Source organism: Pteropus vampyrus, unplaced genomic scaffold (genome assembly GCF_000151845.1).
Source record: "Pteropus vampyrus isolate Shadow unplaced genomic scaffold, Pvam_2.0 Scaffold138, whole genome shotgun sequence".
Classification (NCBI taxonomy): domain Eukaryota; kingdom Metazoa; phylum Chordata; class Mammalia; order Chiroptera; family Pteropodidae; genus Pteropus; species Pteropus vampyrus.
The window spans coordinates 2,469,371-2,495,126 of record NW_011888919.1 but is presented as its reverse complement, the minus strand read 5'-3'; the positions used below and the strand labels follow the sequence as shown (position 1 = coordinate 2,495,126).

General features: G+C 54.1%; 4 protein-coding genes across 11 annotated transcripts; 2 read left to right on the top strand and 2 right to left on the bottom strand.

Moving 5' to 3' along the window:
* Positions 1–776: 776 nt before the first annotated feature.
* Positions 777–17,744, bottom strand: IRGQ (immunity related GTPase Q). 4 transcript variants are annotated; one of them, XM_011368034.2, is made up of 4 exons: positions 17,623–17,744; positions 15,573–15,704; positions 6,671–7,202; positions 777–5,419 (listed from the first exon to the last, which is right to left on the bottom strand). In XM_011368034.2, the coding sequence occupies exons 3-4, from the start codon at positions 7,198–7,200 to the stop codon at positions 4,090–4,092; spliced, it is 1,860 nt and encodes a 619-aa protein (XP_011366336.1). In that variant the 5' UTR covers positions 7,201–7,202; positions 15,573–15,704; positions 17,623–17,744; the 3' UTR covers positions 777–4,089. The 4 variants fall into 4 exon arrangements, with proteins under 4 accessions (XP_011366336.1, XP_011366335.1, XP_011366337.1 ...); XM_011368033.2 differs by lacking the exons at positions 15,573–15,704; positions 17,623–17,744 and adding an exon at positions 7,856–7,985; XM_011368035.2 differs by lacking the exons at positions 15,573–15,704; positions 17,623–17,744 and adding an exon at positions 7,621–7,760.
* On the top strand, positions 8,079–11,824 carry ZNF576 (zinc finger protein 576). Of its 5 annotated transcripts, none has more exons than XM_011368037.2 (3): positions 8,079–8,382; positions 8,644–8,744; positions 10,359–11,824. In XM_011368037.2, exons 2-3 carry the CDS (start codon positions 8,660–8,662, stop codon positions 10,784–10,786), a joined length of 513 nt encoding a protein of 170 aa, XP_011366339.1. In that variant the 5' UTR covers positions 8,079–8,382; positions 8,644–8,659; the 3' UTR covers positions 10,787–11,824. The 5 variants fall into 5 exon arrangements, 3 of the variants coding, with proteins under 3 accessions (XP_011366339.1, XP_023391130.1, XP_011366338.1); XM_023535362.1 differs by having other exon boundaries at positions 8,634–8,744; XR_002782261.1 differs by having other exon boundaries at positions 8,079–8,744; positions 10,205–10,501.
* On the bottom strand, positions 17,080–25,600 carry ZNF428 (zinc finger protein 428). Its single transcript, XM_011368039.2, has 3 exons — positions 25,318–25,600; positions 22,701–22,903; positions 17,080–17,744 (listed from the first exon to the last, which is right to left on the bottom strand). The coding sequence occupies exons 2-3, from the start codon at positions 22,774–22,776 to the stop codon at positions 17,245–17,247; spliced, it is 576 nt and encodes a 191-aa protein (XP_011366341.1). The 5' UTR covers positions 22,777–22,903; positions 25,318–25,600; the 3' UTR covers positions 17,080–17,244.
* SRRM5 (serine/arginine repetitive matrix 5) lies at positions 20,022–22,741 on the top strand. The gene is made up of 3 exons (XM_023535363.1): positions 20,022–20,993; positions 21,138–21,812; positions 22,014–22,741. Exons 1-3 carry the CDS (start codon positions 20,147–20,149, stop codon positions 22,739–22,741), a joined length of 2,250 nt encoding a protein of 749 aa, XP_023391131.1. The 5' UTR covers positions 20,022–20,146.
* Positions 25,601–25,756: the final 156 nt, after the last annotated feature.

The window sequence follows — 25,756 nt, the reverse complement described above, 5'->3', positions numbered from 1 at the left end:
AAAAGTGGCAGAGTTTGAGATTTTTACTGGGTCCTGTTGGGGGGAAAAGAGACCACATCACAGAAACAGCGAACAAACCTGTATTAGTTACCTTTTGCTACATAACAAACCACTCTAAAATTTTGTGGCTTAGAACAATCACCTTTTATTTAACTCATGATTCTATGGGTCAGCAGTTTGGCCTGGGATCAGCTGGGTGATTACCCTGCTGCTCTCTGCTGGGTTTGGCTGCCTGTCAGCTGGGCAGCTCTGTTTCAGAGGGTTGGCTGGCTGTGGGTTGGGGTGTCAGGCTGACTGGGCCACATCCCTCATCGCCCAGATTAGCCAGGGCTTCCTGACACGGCAGTGCAGGCAGGGGTCCCCAGGGCAGCGAGAAGAAGCCCCCGCACTTTAGCACTGTCCAAGCCTCCGCTCATGTCATGTCGCCCACTGTCCCAACGGCCAAGCAAATTACGTGGCCAGGTCTAGAGTCAGGATGAGAAGGGACTGTCCAAGGGCATGGTACAGAGAAGCTGAGCAGATTGGTGGCATAGATGGGCCAAGCTGGTTCTAGAGCTGAGATGCTTTACCATCACAAGACCCCAAGGTGGAAAGTCATCGGTCCCCCAAACCCCAGGCAAAACTCAGAAACAGATAAAGTCTCTTGATTCTAGCTCAAGGGAGTCTTTCTTGCACAGACCCCCACCATCCTCCTCTCTCAGATCCCGACGTCCAGCCTTCCAGATCCAGTTAAAATCCCAAGTATCGTTTTTTACCCAAATAACACAGACACAATGGTATTTCTACCCATTTTTATTCACTCCCCCAAAAAGCACCGCAGGCCAACCACACCCTCGATTCGCCCTTCACGGTTCCCCACTCAATGCACGCAAGTCCTTCAATTATCATCCAGAAATGTAGGAACCTCAGCTAAGGGAATGAGCTTGTCTCAATCACCCAGGTTCTTTGTGCCTATTTTGCTTCTGGCATTGGCAATGCCAAGGTCCGTCACACTTTTCCTTGAATTCTTGTCTTCGGGGGTCTTCCAGCCTGGAGGTGTCACACAGACACACCCAGACGGCAGCCAGCCACAGTTCAAAAGGGAGGTTGAGTCTTTTCTTCTTAGATGCTCCCAGAGACAGGTGCCTCACTAGCAACCTTATGCCTCTTCGAAGCCTAAAATTCAATGCCATCAAAAGTCATGATTTAAAAGGCGACCACTTCAAAAATGCCGACATACACCTATACACAGTAACACGATCAGCACTCCTCAATGGACAGAGGCACGCACAAACAAAACTCGGTCTTGCTTTCTCAGATACGACCCCTGGCATGACCCCCACTGGCATGAGAGCAGAGGGAATTTGGAGCAGGGGAGCAGAGACGTCAGACGGGACCACATCGGAGACGATGTCAAAGCGGCAGAAAAAGACAAGGGCACTCTGTGAGCAAAGGCATCGGGGCGAGATGGCAGGTGCCCAGACTGGAGTTGTCTTGGTGCTGCCCGGGGCTGAGGGCACGTCTGTACATGCACTGCATTCTCACCATGACCCTGTGAGGTGGATGACCATTTGCTGAGTGACTTGTTCAAGGTCACCACCCAGTGCCAGCGGGACTGCCTGACCCTAGAGCTATGCTAATGAAATTTCATTTCCTTAAGGCTGAAAGCTTTGAGGACAATGCCTGAGCCATTTCGTATAAAGCCAAAAGCTTTTTAGCTTTTTCCTATCTTGGCCATCTTGACTTTGATGGGACAAATTGTGCCAACGGTGGGAATTCAAGCTCCAAGCTGGAGACGGGGGAGTCATCTCTCAAGTATCTGCCCCACAGAATGGTTACTCTCATCTTCAGTTCTCAAAGGGAATAGGGTCTGGGAAGTAGGTATGGTTCTCATCCAGCCCTTACATTTTACAGATGGGCGAATGAGGCAGCAGTTCAAGTCACCCAGAGTGACAGTGGCAAAGTCGTGTTTGTTTCCCAGGCCCCCTGACCTCAGACAGGTGCTTTCTCTCCTATCAGGTGCTTGTTTCTTCCCCCACCTCACGCCTTTTCTATCTTGTGGCAGGAGGCTGACAATCTATATTCCAACCCTAGTTCTGCCACTGACTAATGAATTAAAACAATATTTACTAAGCACCTACTGTGTCAAGCACTATAGTGCTGGGGGGGGGGGGCAGAGAACAAGACAAAGAAGATAATAACCAATAAACAGGTAAGTAAATAAATAAAGTGATTTTCTATAGTAATAATTGCTATACAGAAAATTATAAGGCTGAGAAGAATAATGGGGTGGGGGGAGGAGTGGGCTACTTCAGTTACAGTGGTCTGGGAAGGCCTCTTTGAGGGGGCACTTGAGCTGAGACCTGATTGACAAAAGGAGTCAGCCATGGAAATCCGGGGGCAGAGCATTCTAAGCAGAGCGAATTGCAAGTACAAAGGTCCTGAGGCAGGACCCAAGGCGGCCCATTCAAGCATGGGAAGGAAGATCTAGCTGGCTGATTGGGGGATGGGGTAGGGCAGAGAATGAGAACAGGCAGGGGCCAGACCACGTAGGGTGTTGCTAGGCTGTTGGGCCTAGAGCTTGCCCTGTCTGGGCTTTGCTCACCCCATCTATCATAAAAGAAATTCTACTGGATAGCTTCTCAGGTCCCCTTTGTTTTTGACACCAAGGAATCTGTGACCTGTGGCTGTTCCTCTATATGTAGGTGGCAGCTTAGAACATTCCGGGCACTGTGGTTTCTGCCTTTGCCTAACTCATGGCACATTCTCAGGGGTTAGAACACCTTCCCAACCGTCCTGTGGGTCCCTTGCTCACTGTGGCACTCTCTGTGTACACCAGAAGGCAGAGCCTCTTGAGGATGCCTGACGGAGCCAACACAGAGACGCCTGGATTAGGGCAGTACGGCTGCTTCTCCAAAAAGGCAGGTGTACGAAATACCAAGGCCAGAAGGAGTTCAGGTTTAATGACAGAAAAAATCAAGACCAAAAGAAGATAGAAACCACTAAAGAAGAGAGGGACAGAGGGACAGACTCCCCAGGGAGCCCTCAAATTGCTCAGCACCTATGAAATGGGGGCAGTCTTATCCCTTCCCAAAGTTACAGAGCGGGACGGTTTCCAGGACCCGAATCCATAGAGACTTGCAGGAGTAACTCTGAGGTACAGGCTCTTGCCTTTCCACACCCAGAAGGCTTCGTTCCTGGTCTCTGGCTACCCCCAGAGGCCACCGCATCCCTCTTGCCTCCTCCCCTCACTTTCGTGGGACCATCTCCCCACAACAGCTGGGAATGCAGTCTGCTCCACCAGGCTCCCCGGGGAGCAAATATTAAACATCCCTCAGGGTTTCCAGCTGTCACACAGTTTCCTGTTCCCGTCTCTGCATGTAGACCTCCCGCCATCCTCCCAGAATTAGGAACCACAGTCCACAGCCCTTTTGGGATCCAGGAAGCCAAGACCCCAGAGACTGCCATCCCCCCATGAAGATGCAAAGCCCCACTGCCTTTTGAAGACCTCAAGGCTGTGTGCAGGGCAATCCCCCCCCCCCAAGAAATCTAGACCCTTTGTGGCTCGGACGCCCGAGGGCTCCAGCTCCCTGGAGTACCCCGACCCAGTCCTCCACACCAGGATCCCCAGGATCCCCTCCACACGGCGAGCCCAGCAGGAAGCAGGGCTTACACTCCCCCTCTCACTGGAGGCCTAGACTTCCAACAGATGGTTTCCACTCCCCTGAAGACCAAGATATACCTCCTTCTAGGAGTCTAACCCCTCAGCTCCCCTCAGGACACAAGTCTGGGGGGATTATTTTATGATCCCTAAAATAATCAGGAGTCCTGACCTCCAGATTCTATTCCCCTCCAAGACCCTGTGAATACGGGTGACTAGAAGTCACATATCCCAACCAGCAGTCAGCACCTCATCCCCTTCAAGTACATAGGAGTTGGAGTGACAGCCGGGTGCTGCCATGTCAGAGGCCCTGACGTCCCATGCCAGAGTCTGGACCCCCACTTCCCCTCCCTCTAAATAGGACTTAGAATTCTCACCTCTCCAGCAAACAGCCAAGAAGCAGGGCATCCCTAAATCCCCATCCCTCATCCCACCCCTTACCCCGCCCCTCACTGTGCAGGAGCATCGGGTGCCAGCACCGCCTCAGCGTCCGCCAGCATCTCGTCCAGCGCCTGCAGCAGGACACCGTGCGCCGCGCGGTAGCCCAGGCCGCCGGTGGCCGCCGCGCCACCCGCAGGCCACAGGAAGGAGAGCGCGCCCAGGGCCGCGCCCCCGGCAGTGCCCTCGCCTGCCCAGGCGCCCAGCCTCGCCTCCACTTCAGCACGTGTCACCGGGCCTGGGAAGCATGTCCTCTTTGCCAGCTCCCCAGGCGCTAGGCCCAGCGCGCACTCACGTCGGGCCAGCGCCGCGGGTTCGAGCCCTAGCGCCCGCCGCCACTCCGCTAGCTGACCGCGCAGAAGCGCCACGTCGCAGGCCCAGCCGAGCCCGGGTACTGGTGCTGCCGCTGCCGCCAGGCTAGCCAGCAGAGCCGGCCGCCACGCCCCAGCCCGCAGCGCTGCAGCCTTGGTTCGGGCCGCTTGCGGAGACGCGGGTGGCAGCGCCAGCAGCAGCGCCCCGGCCTGGGCTGGGGGAAGCACGCGTCGCAGCCACTCGCAAAGCCCAGGGAGTCCGCCTGGCCTCAGGGGGAACACGGGCGGTGGCGCCTCCTCCAGCACCTCCCACGTCTCATCCTCCGGGCTCAAGGCGGCTGCACGCTCTGAGTCCCCGCTGCTCGACTGCTTCAAGCCACCAACCTGCTGCAAACTCTCACTGCCCGCTTTTCCTGAACTTTCCTCACTGCCTACTTTTTGCGATCCAGAGCTATGTTTCTCCCTTCCCTCGCTGCGCGAATCCTCCGACGCCCCTCTGCCTGCGCTCTCTAAATTCTCGCTGCTGGGCTTCTCCGCCTTTTCTTCTTCCAGAGGCTCGGGATCCTCGCCCTCTCCGTCTGTTCGCACGCAGACCAGGGGTGCATCTGGTAGCACCAAGGGCCGGACCTGGGCCCAGTTATTCTCAGTGGGGGCTCCAGGGGTGACGAGGATGAGGGCGTCGTAGTGGGTAGGGTGGGAGGCGGCAGCAGTGCCCGCAGAGCCAAGAGGCACAGTCCAGAACATCACATTAGGGCGCTCTGGGGCCGGGTACGGCGTGGGCGCCACGGGCTCTGAAGCAGGCGCGGCACCTGGGTCTCCGGGATCCAACCCGAGCAGCACATCCAGCACACGGCCCATGTCAGCTGTGCCTGCAATGGCCAGGTCCAGCCGCGCACTGCCCAGTCGCTCCAGGCTGGCGCGAACCCACGACAGCGCTGCCTCCAGGCCACCGGTCTCGAAGGCTTCACGCACAGCCTCCAGCTCTGCTGCGCCCAGCACCTCGAAGCCATCTTGAGCTGGTGGCAGGAGCCTGTGGGGACAGGAAGGGATGGGGTGAAGGGCAGAAGAGGGGCTAAACGCTGGAGAACTGGGCTATGGGTACAGGTCGGGGCTATAAAGACAAGGGTGGAGCTTTCTGAATAATCCCCGAGTGAGGTGTGAGCAGGAAGAGGGAGGGGCGACTAAGGGCCCAGCAAATAGATACCAGGGCTATGAAGAAAACGGAGGGGCTTAAAGCAGGGATGAGGTGGCTTGACTGAGGTCAGATTTCCAACAAAACCTAAAATCGAGACCCCCGCTAAGTATCCCCAGGACAGAGTATTTGGGAGCAAGGCTTTAACAAGGAACTTGCAAGGTTAAGAAAAAGCTATGCTGGGCGCGGCAAAACAGAGTGGGGCTTCGAGCAAAATCATAATCTCAACCGTACTGTGGACTAAATGAAAGTCTAGCACTATTCACGATTGCACATGGGCCAAGCCACCAAGTGCGCTCTGAGGCTGGGTGTAAGGAGGGGAGCAAAGGGGAGAAGCCTCATCTATTAGTTCTCACCAAGGGGGTGTGGCTAAAGAAAAGAGGAACAGAGGGCCCGGAGAAGAGGCTGTCCCCCTCTCCCAGCCTCATTTTGAGGTCCATGAAATGAGGCAGCTAGGGGTTAGGGAGAAAATTCAGGAGGTAGCCAGCAGGTGGGCACAGAAAAGAGAGGGGGTTAGAGTAAGGACATGGAGGAGGGCACGCAGAAATAACAAAGCTCACTGAGGGTTTGGCTTGAGGGTGACTGCGGTGGCTGGAGAACCAAGCTGATGGAGAGGACGAGAGACTCGAGGGTGGGAGTCTCCGTGTAAAATCTCCGTGAAGGTCACAAGCTTGTGAGGGCCGAGAGCTTTCCTTCAAACTTTTGCCTGGGGGCAGTCTTTGGGTGACAGGTCCTGGCCTCTCCTGGAATTCGTTAGTGAGTGGTGCTTGAGACCTCAGAGCGCTAGGAGGAGGCTGGACCTGGATGACAGGTCTGGACCTCCAGCTGGCCCTTGGCTAGGGCGGGACCTAGGTGACAGAAAAGGGTCAGGAACGAGGACTTGCTCTGGTGGAGCCTCGTTGACCTCAAAACCTGCACTGAAGGGCGGGACTTGGATGCAGGAGCAGGGCCTCCAGCAGATATCTCTTTAAGGGGAGCCCCAAACTCGCTAGAGGCGGGGTCTCGCGGACCTCAAAGAGCACCTCAGGAGAGTGCGGTCTTGATTGAAAAACCAGGCCTCCCCTACCCACTCTGAAACGCCGCGCTCACCTCTGCAGCGCGTCCGCTTGGCTCCGCAGCGCCCCCCGCAGGCGCTCCAGCTCCTCGCAGCTGTCACTGCTGCTGCACTCAGCCGGCAGCACGAAGAGGGGTGCGGCTCCCAAGCCCGCGCTGTCCAGCAGGGCCGCCGTCTGATCCCGGGCCTGGGCTTCATTCCGTGGATCTCCAGGACGGAGGTTCAGCACAGCCAGCAGTGGGGTCCCTCGGGCCAGGGCGGCCCGCGCTGCCTCCCCCAGCGCTGGAGCCAAGGGCTCGCTGTTCCCCTCCGGGCCTGGCAGCACCAATACCAGCACGTTGGCCTCCGCCGCCCACGGCCCCGGCGCTGCGGGTGGGCAGCTCAGCTCGCCCAGAAAGAGGCCTGGCCCCGCAGCTCGCAGGCTGGGGATCCCGGGGTCTGATCGTCCATCGGGGATCTCTACCATCTCCACACCCCTGTCGCACAGCTCTGCGATGAGCGCAGACTTCCCTGAGCCCGGAGGCCCCAGGAACAAGGCGGTCACGTCACCCCGCGGAGGAAGCATAGCTGGAAAGCAAGAAGTGGGGAAGAGCCGGGTCAGGGAGCACCCAGCCTTTTTCTTTCCTAATCATCTCACTCTGGTCCCAGACTTCAGTCCTCCACCTAGAAATCCGGTGCCCAGACCCTATTCCCCAGGGAGCCGGAGTCTTGTCCGACCCTCTCTCTGGATGAGTTTCCCTTTCTTCTTCAAACACTGAGCAATCTAGTCTCCAGCCCCGTCCTCCCTCAGGGACACAGATGTTTTTATCCCCCACGCCTCCCTTCCAAATCACCAACCGTGCGAACAGCCGGCACACGCGAGAGCGCAGGTGTTGGCGGTGGGTCAGCTGCTGAGAAGCCCCGCCCCTAGGTCAGGCGGACGGAGCCCGAAGGGGCTGGAGCGCCGGGATTTGGGGACGTTCAGACAGGTTCGGGGGGCTCTAACCTGACGTCACTCCTTTTAGGAGGGGGTGTGTCTGGGAAGCGTGATCTCGGGGACACAGCCCTTTGCAGCGCCTGCGCAGAACGGCCAGAATGCGCTCACTAACCAACTCCCGCCGCCGCAGGGCCAGGAACAATGAGGGAGCCAGAGAGCCTGCGCACCAGGAGCATCTAGCACACTTGCGCAATAAGCTTCGGTCTGTACGGCACGGGTGGCTCGTAACGTCATCATAACGCACCCCAGTGCAGAGAAGGACCCCATCGGTTGTTTTTTTTTTGAGGCCCGAGTAGGCGACTGCATCACTGCCGGATGGCAATCCGAGATCCCGGCTTCGAGAGGCTCATCAGGCGAAAGGGCGTGGAGACCACCGGGACCTTGAGGCTCCGTGGCCCTACCCCGCTTCTCTCCGCGCGGCGGCGCTGTGGCCAGCAACTGACAGGCGCGACGAAAGGCAGCCCTCTGCTGTCTGGAGAAAAGCGGAGGCCTGGGTTACCCGCCTGGGGAGGAGGGAGCCGAGGGCAATGCTTGAGGCATCGGGACACAGCGGCTGAAATCGCGCGTGGGAGGCAGGGGATTTGGGTCAAACAAGAGTTACAGGATGTCAGAGAAGGATGTCTCCCGGGAAGAGGCAGGCTAAAGCGTTGGGTACCACTACCTGCCTCAGGACACGTGGGGGGAAGAGGATGAGGATGGTGTCAAAGATCAAGGGTTCCACGCTCTGACTTCTGGGAGCTAGTTTTGATGTAGGTCTTAGATCTCACACAGGTAAGATGGCTCTAAGGCAAGTCACAAACTGAGGAATCAAATCTTTTGGACGGGTTAAAGCTCCTCTAGTAAGAGCTCCATCAGGTTAGAGTTCAAGGAGATGGTATCTCAGTGGGGTGGGGTGGGGGGGGCGGGTAAAAGGCGGGCAAGGAGAGCCTCTCTTTCAAAGGTCAGAGGATTAGTGGGCTCTCTAAGGCTGGCGACAGATGAGCGACTTCATCTCACTTACTATTCTGTCATGCGTACTCCAGTCTTGACCAGAGGGGTCCCAGTCACCATGGAGGACCCAGCCTCCCGAGAGACCATGGAGCGGCAGGATTCATCCAACGAGAGGAGCCCCCGCAGTAACAGAGGCAACATCTGTGAGTACTACTGGCCAGAGGATGCAGTGCAGGAGATGGGCTAAACGGCTTTCCATAGTGTCGATGCAGGGACGTGCCTGTTGGGGAGCTGCCCTACCAGGAACTGGCACTCCCCATCCTCACCCTTATTACACTCAGACGCACCCACCCTGCTCTATCCACATAAGTGTGAATGGGATGCAGATCAGAGGGACAAAGTAGCATCCCGAGCACTGGGGCGGGAGATGTGGCTGGGAAAGATCAGAGATGGCGAGAAGAGCCCCAAGGTTTCAGTCCCAACTCTGCCTCAGACTTTCAGTGCGACTTGGGCCTTGGTTTCTGTCTGTCAAAGGGGTTGCTACTACTCACCTCACGGGAGTTTTGGGGATTAGCGGCAGAAAAGAGCAAAGCTTGAGGCTAATTGAAGGTGGCCAGTTTGACATAATAATAGCAACAGCTTCTATTGAATGTTTACTTTGTGCTAGGCCATTAACACTCATTATCTCTTTCAGTCCTCCTAAGAGACCCTTTGAAACTGGTTATTGCTACTTTAAGATGAGGGAGCTAAGGCAAAGAGAGTCTAAACATTTGTAAATTGAGCCAGTGTCCATGCTCTCCAGCCAAAGACCCCCTCACACCTACAGGGGAACAGCTGGGTTTATTGCTCACAGCACTGAGGAAGCACACACACCATGGTGGCATCGTGGGGCATCTCTGTAATAGAGCATTATAAAAGACTGATCAAGGACTAGCGCTTTTGGTAGGTGGCTTTGGAGAGGGTTCAAAGAGAGGTTTTGCTCTGGACTGGATGGTGCCAGGAAGCTGGGGGAATTGTATGGTTGGCTGTCTTTAAAAATCCTATCTAGAAGGCAGAGGAACAAAGCAAGGCACAAGCTGTGATTGGTAAAGCAGCAGAAGCCACTCCTATTAGGACTGGAGGGTGTTTGGTCATTTTTGTGGCTCAGACAACGTTCACCTTTTGTCTGTGTTCAGAAGCTACTACTATGGCATGGTCTTGTCCTGATTCATGTCAGTCACAGCGTGGCCTTGTCTGAAGATGTTCTGTGACATTATTTATGTTCAAAAGAATGTCAGAGCTGACTGATTCCCCAGCCGGCTGCTGGCCGTGGAGCTGCTTTTCTCTTTCTCAGTAGTAGTAACTGCAAACCATTGTGTGGGACTGTTCTAAGCACTTATTTAAATTCGCTTGTTTATTCCCTACAACAACCCTATGAGGTACATACTGATATGGTTCTAAGCCCCCCATTTTCCAGAAGGAAACTGTTGTGCCTGCCTAGCAAGGAGAGCCGGGATTCGGTCCCAGGCAGTCTGGCTCCAGAGGCTGTGTTTCAATCACACAGCTCTCCTGGAAGCACAGACTCCTGGGTTCCAGTCCTGACTCCTTTTCATTTCCTAGCCTCATGACTGTGGGCAAGATGCCTAACCTTTTTTGAGCCTCAGTCTGCTCATCCATAAAACAGGTCCAGTAATAATCTGCCAGTACCACTGTCCAACCCTGGTGTACAGTCTGGCACATAGTAAGCCCGAATGTTAATTGCTGGCATGACTCTGGGGCTTGGGAGAGGTCCTGGAGACTGCCGCTGGCCTCCCCCGACTTCTCCCCACGTCCCTCAGGCCATCTGGGGGCCCTGCAATGCACCCGCTGCCTCATCACCTTCGCCAATTCCAAGTTCCAGGAGCGTCACATGAAGCGGGAGCACCCAGCGGACTTCGTGGCCCAGAAGCTGCAGGGGGCCCTCTTCATCTGCTTCACCTGCGCCCGCGCCTTCCTCTCCTCCAAGACCCTGATTGCCCACCAGCGTGGCCACGGTCCCGCCGCCAGGCCCTCCCCACCAGCTGCACCCGGCACTGGCCAGCCCACCTTTCCCTGTCCTGACTGTGGCAAGACCTTTGGGCAGGCCGCTTCTCTGAGGCAGCACCGCCAGATGCATGACGCCTGCACCCCTCCAGGCCCCTTTGCCTGCACTGAGTGTGGTCAGGACTTTGCCCAGGAAGCTGGGCTGCATCAACACTACATCCAGCATGCCCGGGGGGAGCTCTGAGTGCAGCTTCAGTCCTCCCCGGGGCAATCAGGGCCCAGTTGCTGGTGCGACCCACCTGATACGGGATGGGCCCTTTGAGGGATTTGCTTCCCTCCCCGGAAAGGCAAAAGGCTCCTGATAAATAAGATCCAGAAGATGCTTATTCTAGGGTTTCAGTCCTTGGAGGACACAAGGACCTTCAGGGAAATAGTAAAATCAGACAATAGTGACATTCTTATTTGTTTAAAAAAAAAAATGAACAAGAAAGAGGGAAAATTGTTTTTTGCATCTCTCTCATTCCCAGTTAAACAGTTCGACATCACAAGTAGCTGCAGATTGTGTAATCACCTTTAATTCTTCCCAGATGGATACTGGACTGTAGAAGCAAATTGCCCTGGACTTGTGCCTGAATGGGGACAGGGAAGGAGAGGTGCTGCTGGCCTGTAATGCCACCAGACGGGTCACAGACGTGGAGCAACTTGGGCCTTTAGGGATAGGGCAGCAAAGTTGGAACTGTACTGAGTTACATGGGGGGGTTGTAATTCGAGTTCTTGTCGCCCCCTACCCCCTGCCAGCCTTTCCCACTCAAGAAAGGGCCATGGCATTGGATGGCTTCCCCCTCCCCCAATAATTTATTGCCCATTTTAATAATTTTATGTACCATTCTGATCATGAAAGATTTTTTATATGTGTAGGTGAGATCGCACGAATAAACAGAAATAGTATCTAAAAACAGAAAAGGTCTGCATTAAGGTATCTAAACAAGAAACTCTGGCTTTTTATCAGCAATTCCCAGAGAACACAGGAAGGGAGTGAGGAGTCGGGGGGAGCTCAGGGCTGAGCCAGACTGGCCCTGAGGAAACTGGTTTGGAATCAAACAGAGATACCTTCTGTTTCCTGTTGCATTTGGCCAACACTGGAAGATCTCCCATTAAGATCCAATTTTCAGCTCTTAAAGGTCCAACCCGGGACTGAGTCCCACAGGGCCAGCTTTCCTGCCTTACATTACCTACCTTGGCCCTAGAGACAGTGGCGATGCCCTACATACATAATCATAGATAGACTCATTTGAATTGAGGGGTGTTTTTAAAGCCTACAGCAGGGATGGATGGAGTAGAGACTGACAGCTGTCTCCCCAATTTTTAGCTAGGCATATGGTGGCCACAAAGACTACATTTCCCAGATTCCCTTGCAGCTACATGTGGCCACGTGACGGGGTTCAGGCTACATTTCTGGGTAGAGCCCTCAAGCTTCAGAAGGGGATGTGCCCTTACTCTACCTCCCTGCCTGGAGTGTGGACACGGTAGCTAGCCATCTTGAACCACGAGAGCAACACGTGGGATGGCAGAGCAACGAGACAGCAGGAGTCCCGGTCCCTGGTCAACTTCATGGAGCAGAGCCATCATCCCAGCCCTAGGACATCCACCACTTCCCTATAGTCTTGTAAGAGAGAAATAAACCTCTGTCCCATTTAAGCCACCAATAGTTTGGGTCTGTCACATGCAGTATAGTTTATAGCCTGAGGCATTAGTTTGCAAACTCCAGCCAAATCCAGCCTGCCTGCTGGTTTTACAAATAAGGTTTTATCGGAACGCAATCATACTCATTCACGTACATATTATCCATGGCTGTTTTCACAAAGAACAGATTTAAGTAGTTGCAACAGAGATCACGTGGGCCACAAGGCCTAAAATCGTTACCATCTAGCCCTTTACAGTAAAAGTTTGCTGACCTCTTCTCTAACTGACAGACATACCACCTACTCTGAGCCTAGAAACAAATGTGTTCAGGATTTGGGGCAGGGCCAGCTAGCCTGGATTTCTGCTGGGATGGCTTATGGGGAAACTGATTTGGAGTCAGTTGGCCATCACTTTTTTCTGAGATACCAACTTCACCAAAGCTAAGTATTTCCTCTGGCGCCTGGTGAAAGCCCAGAAGCTTCCGACCACCCCGCTCAGGGGCTACCCCAAACCCAAACCTAAGGACCCGACCCCGCATGCTCTCCTGACAGACAGCTGCCTGCTCAAGCATGCCCTTGGCTTCCTGCGGTCTCTACTCTCCAGACGTCGGGTCCCCAAACTTTAAATAGCATCACTGGTGACTCCCAAATCTTTATCTTTAGCCCAAACCCCAAACTTCCCTCAACATGAGATACAGCCACCTGGACGAGAGATGTGAGTTGCAAACTTAAAATGGGTCATCTCGACTCCTGCAGCCCCCTACCTCCACCACCACTGCCACATTAGTAAAACTGTGCATTCTACTTCTAAATTCTTCGAGTCTACTTCTCTCCCCACTCTCATTGCTCCCCTCCAGTCTCCATCACAGACCACCCCCTGCGTGTACGTAAATCAGCTTGTGTCGCTCATTTAAAACCCTCCAATGGACCCAAGCATACCTCCACCTGGGTCTGTCCCGCCATGGCCTTCCCCTCCTGCCTGACAGAAAGGTCCTGACAGACTCAGACTCAGTCCCTTGAAACCGGTGGGAAAAAAGAGATTCTCTTTTCAGTAGTTCTAATAAAATTCCCAGAACTGAGTTACATCAGGGAAGAAAGAAAAAACCCCTCCAATGGAATCCCAGAAATAACACCCAGAGACTCACCCAGGCCCACAAAACCCAACAATGACTGGGCCCCAACCCACTAAGCAATCTCAACTCTCCTTGCTCTGTCTCCTTCGCGGTACTCCAGCCACACACACCAGGCTGGCTTCTGCCTCAGGGCCTTTGCACTTGCTATTCCGGCTGCCCAGAGAGCTCCTGCTCAACCTGCTTGGCTAAAGTAGCACTTCCAACTCTTACCCTGATTTAATTTCTTCTCAGCATTCCTCAACACCTGGAATTATCGCACTTTTGTTTATTTCATTATCTGTGTCCTTATGCTGGAATGAATCCAAGCTCCCAAGGGCAAGCATCGTGTCTTCCTCCCTGCTTCATCCCTAGCACCTGGGACAGCGCTTACCATGGAGGCTCAGAAATATTCCTTGACTGTGTGTTTACCCAGTGCCTCTTGGCCTCCAGCCTGCAGAGAGCTGGCTTCCTGAAGTTCTGCCCATGAGAGGTATGGGCGGAAGGAAGGCTTCACATTGCTCTGGGCTCCAGTACCTTTCTGTACTCTCACGCGAGGTACCATGCCCCCTCGTCACCGGTTCCTGCACCAACCACATGTGGCCTGCCCTCCAGGCTCCCGCTGGGCTCTGTTCATCTCCCTTCTCTTTCTGTATGCCAGTCCTAGAGGTAGAAGCTTCTTGCAGACACTAATTTCTCGGTTACCTCACTTTTCCATGTTTATGCTTCCAGCCCTCTAACTCCTGTGTGACCAATTCCCCGTATTAAGTCCTCTCTTTGGTTTTCAGACCCTGACTGGGCCCCTAGGAAGTGAACGGCCCCGCTGGCAGCAGACCCAGCCTCCTGACTCCTAGTCTCTCCTGCTCCTTAGGAATTTTTGCTGACGACTGGTAATTCTCTACATCCGTGCTTAGAAAGTCCCTCTCTTAAGGCAGAAAAGGGCTTAAGCATGCTGCCCCAGGCAATAAAATCCATCCGTGTTGTTTTAATGACCTGTGCATTTCTGCTTCGACAATTCTGAGATTTGCTGATGCTGTGCTATAGTGGGTATGACAGTCTCAGTTCAAAGACTGGATAAATGTCAGATTCTGAGCTTCTAGGATGAAAAGCGTGGGTTTCTAAAGATGTGCTGCTGTAAGATCCTGTAAGTGTGACATACATCAAATGCAAACGCTCTTCGGGGCCAAGCAGATGCCATCGATCACTGAAGCACACACATGTGAGGGGTACAGATGCCAGACAGTGGGGACCGGGCACACGGCAGGGAATGTCCATTAACATGAAGTGATCCCTACTTAGGTCCAGCCAACTACTCTACTCCCTCATGGGACTGTGGGTTCAGCAGTCCAGGTCTCACAATTTTTCAAGAGAAGCCAGAAACCTCCATTTCTATGTAAAACCTGCCCATTTTTAAATGTTGGTAACCAATGTGATTTAAAAACCTCAAAAACTCTGTGGAGACCAAATATACTTTTCTGCAAGTCAGATGGTGGCTGGGGACAGCCAGACTGCCATTTCTGCTGTGTGGCTTAGAGGCTAAGAATGTGTGTGCTCTACATCCGGTTGTTTGGAATCAAACCTGAGCTCTGCTAGTTACTAGCTGTGCAGATGCAGATAACTCTGCATCTCTGTACCCGTCGCAGCAGCTGTAAAATGGTCACGGAGGCAGCCTCTGTGCTTCTTAGGATTACAACGATGATTCAGACTTGAGAGAGAAAGCCAGTTGGTATAATGGTCTACACAGCCTGGCCCTCTGCCCCTCTCTGACCTTGCCCTCCCACCAGTCTTCTGCCTGCCTTCCTTAGCAACAGCCTCGTGGCCCCATGAGCTCTACCACAAACATCCCAAGCAGACTCCTACCTCAGGGCCTTTGCACGTGCTGTTCCTGGTCACATGGCTCACTGCTTCCCCTCCTCTAGCTCTCTGCTCTGATGTCACCTTCTCTGTGAAGCCTTCCTAACCACCCTCTCTGAAACCCCATCACACATACACAAGCCTCCCCCCATCCTCCTTCCCTTTTCCTCCACAGCCCTTAGTACCTTCTAACAATCTTACACACTTTATATTTTACTTAAATATCTAATTAAGTGTCTGTCTGTCTTCCCCAATATAATATAACATCCACAAAGGCAGTGATCTTGGTTCATCACGTTCACCAGCTCCCCAAATAGTGGCTGCATCTCATAAGTGCTCAACAAATCAATATTGAATGAATGAGTAAATAAATAACAGTCCCTACCTCGTCAGGATCCAAGGCGACTGTCCATACAAAGCGCTTAGCCCAGGGCCTGGTCCGCTGTGAGCGCTGACTTAATGATGGCCATTACGGTAATTCAGGGTCTAGTCGTGAAGGTTCTTAGTTGCCAAGCTTCTATGAGTTAACACACGTAAAGCGCCTTAGAACAGGGCTTGGCACACACTAAATGCTCAGTAAATGGTAACTATCATTTATAATAAGGCATCTATTTTCAAAGCAGCTTCGGCGCCAAGCTTCTGCGAATGGGTACTTCCCACCTCAGAGCGAGAGCCAGGTTGGACGAGGCTGTGGAAGCTGGCCCTCTGCTCCCCTCCGAGAGTACCACCCCAGGTCCACCCTGCCTCCCTCTGCGCCAGCCACTCGGGCCTTCCCGATGTGGGCAGGCTCTTCCCACGGACGTGCACGGTGTCCCCTTCAGGTCTGTCACCTTTCCAGGGAGGATGACATGATTTAAAACTGCAACCCCGTCCCAGAACCCTCCCTCTTTCTCTGCTTTATTTTTCTCCACCATCCAGCATATGCCACATCTTACTTGTTTACTGCCTGTCCCCACCAGCGGCCCCGTCCCACTCCCACATAAGCTTCATGAGGACGAGGATTTTATTTTATTCACAGGCATATTCCCAATGCTTAGCACACAGCAGGTACTCAAAAGATGTCTATTAAATGAATTAATGGATCACAGGTCTTACCTCACAGAGTTATTCTAAGAACCTGATGATCTCATGCAAATAAAATGCAGAACTCCCTAAGCGCTGGAAAAATGACAGCTGTGATTACACTTAAGGTTCTATTTTTGTAAGTTCCTAGATGCACAACTTGTATGAGTCAACATATATCAAGCTCTTGAAGTGGCACTTGGCACCCAGGAAGTGCGCGGGAAGCATAGCAACGATTATAATGAAAGTCCTCTCTGTGAAGTTCTTAAGCGAAGTGGCAGAGAACACGAGCTGTTCTCCACCAACCGTTTTCTGCTTTCCGGGCACTTGTCTAGACTGCCTTTCCCAGACTCCTTTGCAGGGAGCTGTGGCCACGTGACTGATTCCTCAGCAAAGGAACATAAATGGAAGCAGCACATGCCACTTCTGGGCTGGCGCCTGGGAGGAAGTGTGTGTACCTCTCCAGGCACCCAGGCCACTGCTGCCCTACCATGGCCATACAGATGAAGACAGGCTTCAGGGACAGCCTGGGTCCCCAAATTACCAGATGGGGAAGGGCTGCCTGCCAACCTAAAACACCCACCCAAGACTATTACTAGAGCGAGAAACAAAATTCTGTTGTTGGAGCCTGCACCTCACCGGGTCTGTGAGCAAATACATGGAAAGCACACCGAACATAAGCTCTCAGCATCCACGTTAATTATCTTGGCAATGACAACCCTACAGTTCGCCCAAGGGGACCAGCGGGATGGGGGTGAACGGCCAAGCGCATGCCTCACACACGGAGGGGACACGCGGATGCCCCGCCCCAAACGCACGCTGCACCGACACACACGGAACTCGGCTTTTATTCTGGCCTCACACATCTGCAGCTGAGACAACACAGACCAGCGCTTCCCGTCCCCAGACCACGGCGACCACCGCGGCCACCCCCGTTCCCTCAGCCCCCTCCTCCCACCCGCCCCTTCGGCCAAGCTCCCCGGTGGGGGCTCCGCCTACACCTCACCCCGGGCGTGCAGCATGAAGTGGCCATGCAGCTCCCCGAGGCTGTCGAAGGAATCCTCGCACTCCGTGCAGTGGAAGGTGCCCTCCTCGTCCTCGTCCTCCTCGTCCCCCCGCCCCGCCGGCCGGCCCTCCCCAGCCCGAGGTGGCTCCTCCTCTTCCTCCCCGAGGGCCCTGCCGTCGGGGGCTGGCGCTTCCTGGGGGGCTGTAGCAGGGCAGCAGAGCCGGCAGGGTGGGGTGCCCGGGGGGGCTTCCCCAAGAGGCGAGCGGCCACAGAGCTGGCAGGGCTGAGCTGGGGGCCCCGGGGGCTGGGCTGCGCGGGGGGCCCGGCGGGAAGGGCCGCCCCGGCCCCCGCCCAGGCGCTGCTTCACCTTGTAGCCAGGGTCGTACTCGGGGTCGTCAGTGGTCTCCTCTTCCTCCTCCTCCTCGTCTTCCTCCTCGTCGGAGTCCGGCTCTGAGAGTGTGTACTCGGAGTCAGAGGAATGCTCGGGGCCTGCGGGGGCGGGCAGGGAAAGAGAGGGGCATTAGGACAGAGGGCTGTGCCCGGCTGTCCCCTCCCTGGGTCCCATTCGGGGTCCCCACCATATGGAAGGGCAGCCTGGGCACAACTCTTTCCTTCCCCGGCGCACAGGACGGGCCTAGCACACAGCAGGTGCCGGAGCAGATGAGTGCCTTGTAAGAACTACATCTTAACGGGTTAAGGAGGACACAATTAGGACAAAAAGTAGGAATAATAAAAACAGTGACAACAGCAGCAGCATCCATTGCTATTGGAAGCAGCCTATTCTTATGGATTAAGTCACCTAATCCTTACAGCAACCCTGTGAGGTAAGTACTATTATTATTTCTAAGTGACAAACAAGGAAACCGAGGCAGGATACAGAGCAGATAGGCCTCCAGTCTCATAGCTGTAATAGGGAAAGCTAAATATGGGTGATGGCCTACACTGGATCATTTTAGGGAGATAAAACATTTGAACAGGCATTTAAGCAAATTAAAACACGCAATACAGATGTACTCTGACCAGTGGTTTTATGTACAGTCATGCGCAGCTTAATGACAGGGGTGCATTCTGAGAAATGCGTCGCTAGGCGATTTCGTGGCTGTGATTCTGTGGTCGTGCGAACATCACGGAGTGCACTTGCACAAACCTGGAGGTCTAGCCTACTGCACACCCAGGCTACTGCTCTGCAGGGAGGAAAAATAATTCTCTCTATCCTTCTGGGTTCTTAGCTGAGACATCCCTGTAACACAAGACAGATTAACAGGAGAAAAAAGTCTAATGACATGTGTACTTCCTGTATGTATGGAAGAGACCCAAGAAAACTGAGGAACTCCTCGAAATGGCTGAAGCCACCACCTAAAACACCAGATTACCAGGAAAAGCACAATCACCAAGAATAAGGTTGTTATGCACATTTAAATCCTCCTCCTCAGCACTAAAAAGTTTTCTAGCAATAAAGTGAGGCACACACCCTCACAGATGGAATTTCCCTTACAAATGTAAATGTCTTTTATAAAGGGTCATTTCTCCTCAATTTTAGGAACTGCCGGTGGACCCTTGAACACCAGGGTCAACTGAAAAGTCCTACTATGAGCATGCCTGCGCAGTTCAGACCTGGCTGTTCGTGGGTTTATCGTATTTGGGGTGCCGCCCACAGCTCCTAGGCCGCAGACCTCGCCAGCATGTCACTACGGTGAATACTGCAGGCCCTGTCGCACAGCGGCATCTGTGCAGTGCACTGAGCTATGCTGAGACGGCCGTGACGTCACCAGTGTGGCAGTGCCACCCTAATCTTATGGGACCACCGTCACATATGCGGGCAGTTGTTGACTACTGTGATTTCTTGGGTATGAAGGATTTAGGTTAAAAAAGGGAAAAAAAAGAAAAATTAAAGTCCAGGACAGGAAAGGGTGACGCGAGCGGCTGTTACGGGGGGTGCACCCACAAACCCTGGTGTGGGAGGGCAGAGTCTCCATTTTGGTAGGAAATCCTGGCTTCTTAGGTACAGTGGCAGGAGCCTGCCAAAAGCGTCTCCTAGGCCTGCAGCAGCCTTGTCCTGCGTCCACCCGCCCCCCACCCCTGGTCCCTCCTTCCTCAGTTTCCTCTGGCAGCCCAGAGGGATCCCGGTAAACCGAGCCCGCCACACCGGGCCCCTCGCGGCCCCTCCACACCGCGGGCATTCATCCACCTCAGGGCCTCGCCAGCCTTTCTGCAGATGGACCAAGGCTTGCTCTGGGCCCTTCGCCACATCTCTGCCCAAGTGTCACCTTCTCAATGGCTCCTTGGTCATTGTGTCTAACCAACAATCCCTCCCCAGCACTTCCTATGTCCCCAACTCTGCTTTATTTTTCTTTTCAACTTATTTTATATAACATCTCCTTGTGTTTATTACGCGTCCCTAAAAGCAGGGACTTCGTCTGGTTCATTGCTTGGGTGGCCCCAAGGCCCTGATCTCCCTCTTCCAGGCCTTCACCTCTGCTCTTCTCCTACCAGGGGACACCTTTCCCTCTCTACTAGCAAACTCCCGCTCTTTAAGGCAGTCACATGTCACCTCTGTGAGGTCCTCCCTGACTACCCAGGAGGTCAGTGTCTCTCTTCTTGGGGCCCCCTAACAACACCCGACCACGTGAGCAGTGACTGTCTGGGTCTAGAGACTGGATTCTCCTGAAAGGTAAGACCTGGCTGGCTACCTGTCTCTGTGTCGCCAGCAATACTGAGCCTGAGGCAGCCTCAGGAGACATTTGCTGAATGGCTGCAAAAGGCAGAGGAAACATCTCTGCCACCTCTGACTTCACACTACCTGCCCTCCAGAGTCTTCCGTGCCCACTGTGACTTCATGCAGTTGTCTGTGAAAGGCAATCAGGTCGTCGTTCACGGCTACCAGGTCTTTCATGTCCACTGTGACTTCCAGGATCACAAGCCCTTTTGCGTCCACCATGCCTTCTCCACCTACAAGACCCTCGAAGCCCAGCACGCCTCCGGCGTCCACTAGACCCTCGATGCCCACAGTATCTCCCAAGCCTCCTGCGTCCTTGAAGACCACTAAATCGGCAACGCCCACCAAGCCATCGATGGCCCCCGACCCAGCTGTGAGCCCGAGCAGTTCCAAGTCTACCAAATGGGCAAGTACAAAGCCAGTCCCTTCTAACCAGCCCAGCGGCAGGTCCCAAGTCCGCAGCAGGGTGAGAACACCTAGCAAGGCCAGCACTGATACCAGGGCCAGCAAAGCCAGCAAGGCTGGCGGGGTAAGACACCACCAGCGGAAGGGCGCACACAGCCGGGGTAGAACTCCCAGCAGGAGGGGAAACCAGAGCTCCAAGAGGTCACCCAGCAGGGCCAGCACTCCCAGCAGGAAGAGAACTCTGGGTGCAAAACGAGGTACTCCCAGCAGGGGGAGAACCCCTACTTCTCAGCAAAAACGGGGTCGGAGGAAGAGTTACAGCCGGCCTAGAACCAACAACCAGGAAAGGAGTGAGAGCCAGCATAGAAACATGAGCAGAGAGAAGAGTTATAGCCCACCAGGAGCCTCGGGTATGGGGAATACTTCCAGGCTGGCTGCAACCCCCAGCAGGGCAAAGAGTTACAGTCCCACCAGAACTTCCTTCAAGGAGACGGGCTGCAGCCAGTCTCCATCGCCACCGAGGAGGGTGAAGAGTTATAGTCAACTGCTTAACCCCGCCGGGGCCTGGAGTTATGACCCATTTAAAATGTCCATCAGGGTCAAGAGTTACAGTATGGGTGGTGCACTCAGCAGGACCCGAAGTCACAGCCGATCCGGCACCCCCGGCAGGACCCGAAGTCACAGCCGATCTGGCACCCCTAGCAGGACCCGAAGTCACAGCCGATCTGGCACCCCCAGCAGGACCCGAAGTCACAGCCGATCTGGCACCCCCAGCAGGACCCGAAGTCACAGCTGGTCTAGAACTCCCAGAAGGGCAAGAAGTTGCAGTCGGAAGAGGACCCACAGCAGGGAGAGAAGTCACAGTTGTGAGAGAAATCGTAGTAGGGCGAGAAGTCAAACACGGAAGGAAACTGCCAGCCAGATGAGAAGACATAGCCAGTCTAGAGCCCGCAGCAAGGAGAAAAGTTATAACCAATCTAGAACCCCCAGAAGGGAAAGAAGTCACAGCCAGTCTAGAAGCCCCAGCGAGGAGAGAGATCACAGACGATCTAGAAGCCCTAGCAAGGAGAAAGGTCGCAGACAATCTAGAAGCCCCTGGAAGGACAGAGGTCACAGACGATCTAGAACTCCCAGCAAGGAGAGAGATCGTAGCCGATCTAGAAGCTCCAGAAAAGAGAGAGATTGCAGCCGATCTAGAAGCTCCAGTAAGGAAAGAGAACATAGCCAATCTAGAAGCTCCGGGAAGAAAAGATATCACAGCCGATCTCGAAGCTCCAGCAAGGAAAGAGAGAACAGCCGAACTAGAACTCCCAGGAAAGAGAGCTATCACAGCAGAACAGGAACCCCCGGCAAGGAGAGAGATCACAGCCCAACTAGAACCTCCGGCAAGAGAGAGCACGGCCGATCTAGAACCCCCAGCAAGGAGAGAGATCACGGCCGAGCTAGAGCCTACAGCAAGAGAGAGCACAGTTGGTCTAGAACCTCCAGCAAGGAGAGAGAGCGTGGTCGAGCTAGAGGCTCAAGCAAGGAGAGCATCCACAGCCGATCTGGAACCTCCAGCAAGGAAAGAAATCGCAGCCACGCTAAAACCTCTAGCAGGAAAGAGCACAGCGGGTCTAGAACCCCCAGCAGGAGAGAGCACAGCAGGTCTAGAACCCCCAGCAAGGAGAGCACCCACAGCCGATCTAGAACCCCCAGCGAGGAGAGAGTTCGCAGCCAAACTAGAACCCTTAGCGAGAAAGAGCAAAGCCGGTCTAGAACCCCCAGCAAGGAGAGAGATCGCAGCCAAGCTAGAACCTCCAGCAAGAGAGAGCACAGCGGGTCTAGAACCCCAAGCAAAGAGAGCATCCACAGCCGATCTAGAACCCCCAGCGAGGAGAGAGACCGCAGCCAAGCTAGAACCTCCAGCAAAGAGAGAGATCGCAGCCGATCTAGAACCCCCAGCGAGGAGAGAGACCGCAGCCAAGCTAGAACCTCCAGCAAAGAGAGAGATCGCAGCCGATCTAGAACCCCCAGCAAGGAGAGAGATCACAGCCAAGCTAGAACCTCCAGCAAAGAGAGAGATCGCAGCCGATCTAGAACCCCCAGCAAGGAGAGAGATCGCAGCCAATCTAGAACGCCTAGCGAGGAGAGAGATGACAGCCAATCTAGAATCCCCAGAAGTCTCAGCTGGAAGCAATCCCCTAGCAGGGCACAGAGTCCCAGTCGAAACAGAACACCTAGTGAGACACGGAGCCTCTCCCCCTCAAGATTTCTCGGAGCAATCCCAGTCCCAAACCAGGATAATACTGAAGCCAACGCTACCACTTCTAAGGCCGCCTCACCTGGAGAGAGGTCCTCATCGTCTTCTTCCAAGCTGGCGTAGCCCCCAGTCTCAGCTGGCTCACGGGTCTCTGTCATGGCCAGGGGAGGGGACAGGAGACAGGAGCAGAGCAGCAGCTGGGCAGCGTCCCTCCCTGGCCAGCTCTCCACAGCCACACCTCGGCCACAAGTTCTCTAATGCAAGATGTCAGCAGGTAGAGGGATGCTGGACGGGGGAAGGAAAGGCCTGTGGTGACAATAAATTTTTACATAGCATCTGCCTCCCCAGGCTCAGCTGTGTGCTCAGTGCCGGCAGTGAGGCAAAGATGACCCCAGATCTGTCCGACTGCCTGCAGAGACTTGGCTGCAGGCCCTGCCCCTCTGTAGGCCTTAATTTCTCCATCTGGGCAACAAAGCTGTCTGTGGTTCTGATCCAGCGGGGTGGGGAAGGGTAACATTCCAAATAGCACGGACACCAATCGGAACTGAGAGTGGAATATTGTCCTATGCCAGGCATTAATCCTTTAGTGGCTGGACTGTCGGAAAGTCTGGGGTTGGGGGAGGGTCCAAAGCGACAGTTGGGGATATGGATTACTTGGTGTAGTGGTGAAATACCAACCAATCCAGAAGTATTTAAGTATTTAAACAACTGTAACGGCTGCACTAGCCTGTGAACATCAGCCCTAGTTCTGTATCAATTTAAACTTTGGCAAGATAGTGTCTAGATCTGCCACATTCTAGCTGTGTAGCTTCAAGCAAACGATCTAACTTCTCTACTTGTTTCTTTCTCCATACAAAAAGGGCTTCCACAGCTTAATTCATGTACAACCTCATAAACATGTTGAGACGGCTTATCTCCTTTGTACAGACGAAGAAACTGAGGCACAGAAAGGATTAACAAGTAGCCCAAGGTCACACCAAGTGGTAGGTATGTGAACTAGAATTTAAAGCCACATCATCCTACCTTCCATACAATGAACCTTTGGCTGAAAGTACTTTTCAAAAACTCAGTAGGTTCATTCATATAAATTGCTCACGTGTGGCAGGTACTCCATCAACAGCTGCTGTTACGACTCCCACTCCCGACTCTCTGTGAAGCCCAGCCAACCCAGATTTCTCACCTCTCCCAGGGACGCCAGGATTTTTCACATCTGTGGGTCTTAGCAAATCCTGCTGTTCCTGTCTACAATGTCCATCTTTCCCCCTTGTCAGCCTGGAGAACTCCTACTGACCCTCCACACATCACCTCAAACACAAGAACTTCTGTACTATTATTTCCCAGCTCTAATACCAGTTCTGCTTCTATCAAGAAGCAGCCTCTTAACTCCTCTTTCTCTCCCTCTTCACCAATACCTCCTTACACACACACACTCCCCTTCTTTGTCTCCTTCTGCACTTCCTAACAGGGAGGGCCAGGAAGAACAAGTTAGTGAAGGTGCAGGCAGCCTCAGCTGCACCTCTTATGTGCCAAGGGCTGTGCTGGGTGCTAGGTATACAATGCTGGAAAATACATGATCCCTTTAAAACCAGGGAGTCGAGTTTAATGCTGGGGACTATAGAGAAAAAGTAAGAATGAAGTCTAACAGAGGTTGGGCCATCAGAGGGTGGGCATCAACGGTAGGGGAGCTTTTTAAAGACACCGGGATATGGGCTTTAAGGACAGAGGGAGTCATAACTGGCAGAGGACAGTTCTCATAATACCCTATTGCCTGTAGGGCCCCATGTACTTCGGGAATTCTATTTTATGTCAGGATACGGTTGCCGATTTAGTAAATAAAAACAGATGACGCCCAGTTAAATCTGAATTTCAGACAAAGGATTATTTAATCTACATATATTCCATGCGATATTTGGAATGGTCATTTGTTTACCTGAAATCGAGTTTAACTGGGCGTTTTCTATTTCAACTGGCAACCCTAAATCAGGGCCAGTTAGGGCCTCCTGAGATTCCAGGAGACAATGCTCACCAGTCTAGCCTACCCTTTCCCAAGCTCACATCACACAAGGCCCGTTCCAGAGTATTCCAGATGTCAGGTGAAAGCATTCCTTGGTGCACAAGTCCCATTCCTACAATGACTATGGCGGCCAAACTGGCTCCCATGATCTTAGAAGGGCATAAATGAGACTCCCTCATACCATGTTGGGGAGACCCCACAATGTCCTGAGCCTATAGCAATCAACTCCCAAGATGCCAGGGCACAGTAAAGACCACTCCCCACAACACCCTGCGGCGATTCTTCTCAAGATGCCCCAGGTCTATAATGACCACCTTCCAAGGTGCTCAGCGTCGAAGCACTCCCAAGTTTCCAAAATGCTCAGCAGAGGGTGTCTGACAAAAGGGACCAGTTCGCCGTAAGGAGCTAGGCTAATTCTTCCCTGAATGCTCCAGGCCTACAACGACTAGTGGACCGACTCCCATAACGTTTAGTGCCGGACAACCCGTTTTCCCAGAATGCCCCGGGTCGGCACGGAGCCGCGTGGGGGCGGGGGGGAAAGGGAGCCTCGGTCTCGCCCTCAGGCCACCACGGCCCGAGACCGCGGCCGGCCCCGCGGTGACGGGAGCCGTCACTCCCGTCATGCAGCGGTGCCATAGCGCCCGCTTCCCAGCATGCCCCGCGCGCCTGGATCCCGGACACTCACCGGCGAGGGCGGCCCCCGCTCCGGCTCGGCGGCGGCGGCGGCTGCACGCCCGGGCTCGGCGCCTGCGCTGCAAATGGGGTAGGAGGGAGCGCGAGGGGCGTGAAGAGCCTAGGGCGCTTGCGCCGCGAAATGGACCATTCCTGGCTCACGTGTGAAGAGGGGCTCCCCGAGTCGGGCCATCGACCGGGCCCGCGCAGGGGGTTCCGGGCTTTGCCCCTCGCTGTCCGGATTTACTTGGTACAGTCCGCAGCCCGACGGCGCTAGAAGCTGCAGGGCTCGCGCGTGCGTGAGTGGGGCAGGAACGCGCCTTATAGAAGATGGGATGCGCTGGGGGTGGGGGGGCGCCAGTTGGGTCCGGATCCTGGACCTGAGGCCAACTTATTTGCATAATCTTAGCGCGGGACAATGGGAGGCCTCGGGCGCTGGAGTTATTTGCATA

Bases quoted from the DNA above. Each gene is read 5' to 3' on its own strand.
- IRGQ (XM_011368034.2), bottom strand. From the start codon at position 7,200: ATGCTTCCTCCGCGGGGTGACGTGACCGCCTTGTTCCTGGGGCCTCCG. The intron at 5,420-6,670 runs GTGAGCGCGGCG...CTGTCCCCACAG, and splicing joins CAAGCGGACGCGCTGCAGAG to GCTCCTGCCACCAGCTCAAG.
- ZNF576 (XM_011368036.2), top strand. From the start codon at position 8,483: ATGGTATCTCAGTGGGGTGGGGTGGGGGGGGCGGGTAAAAGGCGGGCA. The intron at 8,745-10,358 runs GTGAGTACTACT...CACGTCCCTCAG, and splicing joins CAGTAACAGAGGCAACATCT to GCCATCTGGGGGCCCTGCAA.
- SRRM5 (XM_023535363.1), top strand. From the start codon at position 20,147: ATGTCCACTGTGACTTCCAGGATCACAAGCCCTTTTGCGTCCACCATG. The intron at 20,994-21,137 runs GTGGTGCACTCA...GTCACAGCCGAT, and splicing joins GGTCAAGAGTTACAGTATGG to CTGGCACCCCCAGCAGGACC. The intron at 21,813-22,013 runs GCCGAGCTAGAG...CCAGCAGGAGAG, and splicing joins CAGCAAGGAGAGAGATCACG to AGCACAGCAGGTCTAGAACC.
- ZNF428 (XM_011368039.2), bottom strand. From the start codon at position 22,776: ATGACAGAGACCCGTGAGCCAGCTGAGACTGGGGGCTACGCCAGCTTG. The intron at 17,745-22,700 runs GTGAGGCGGCCT...CCGCCCCCGCAG, and splicing joins CGATGAGGACCTCTCTCCAG to GCCCCGAGCATTCCTCTGAC.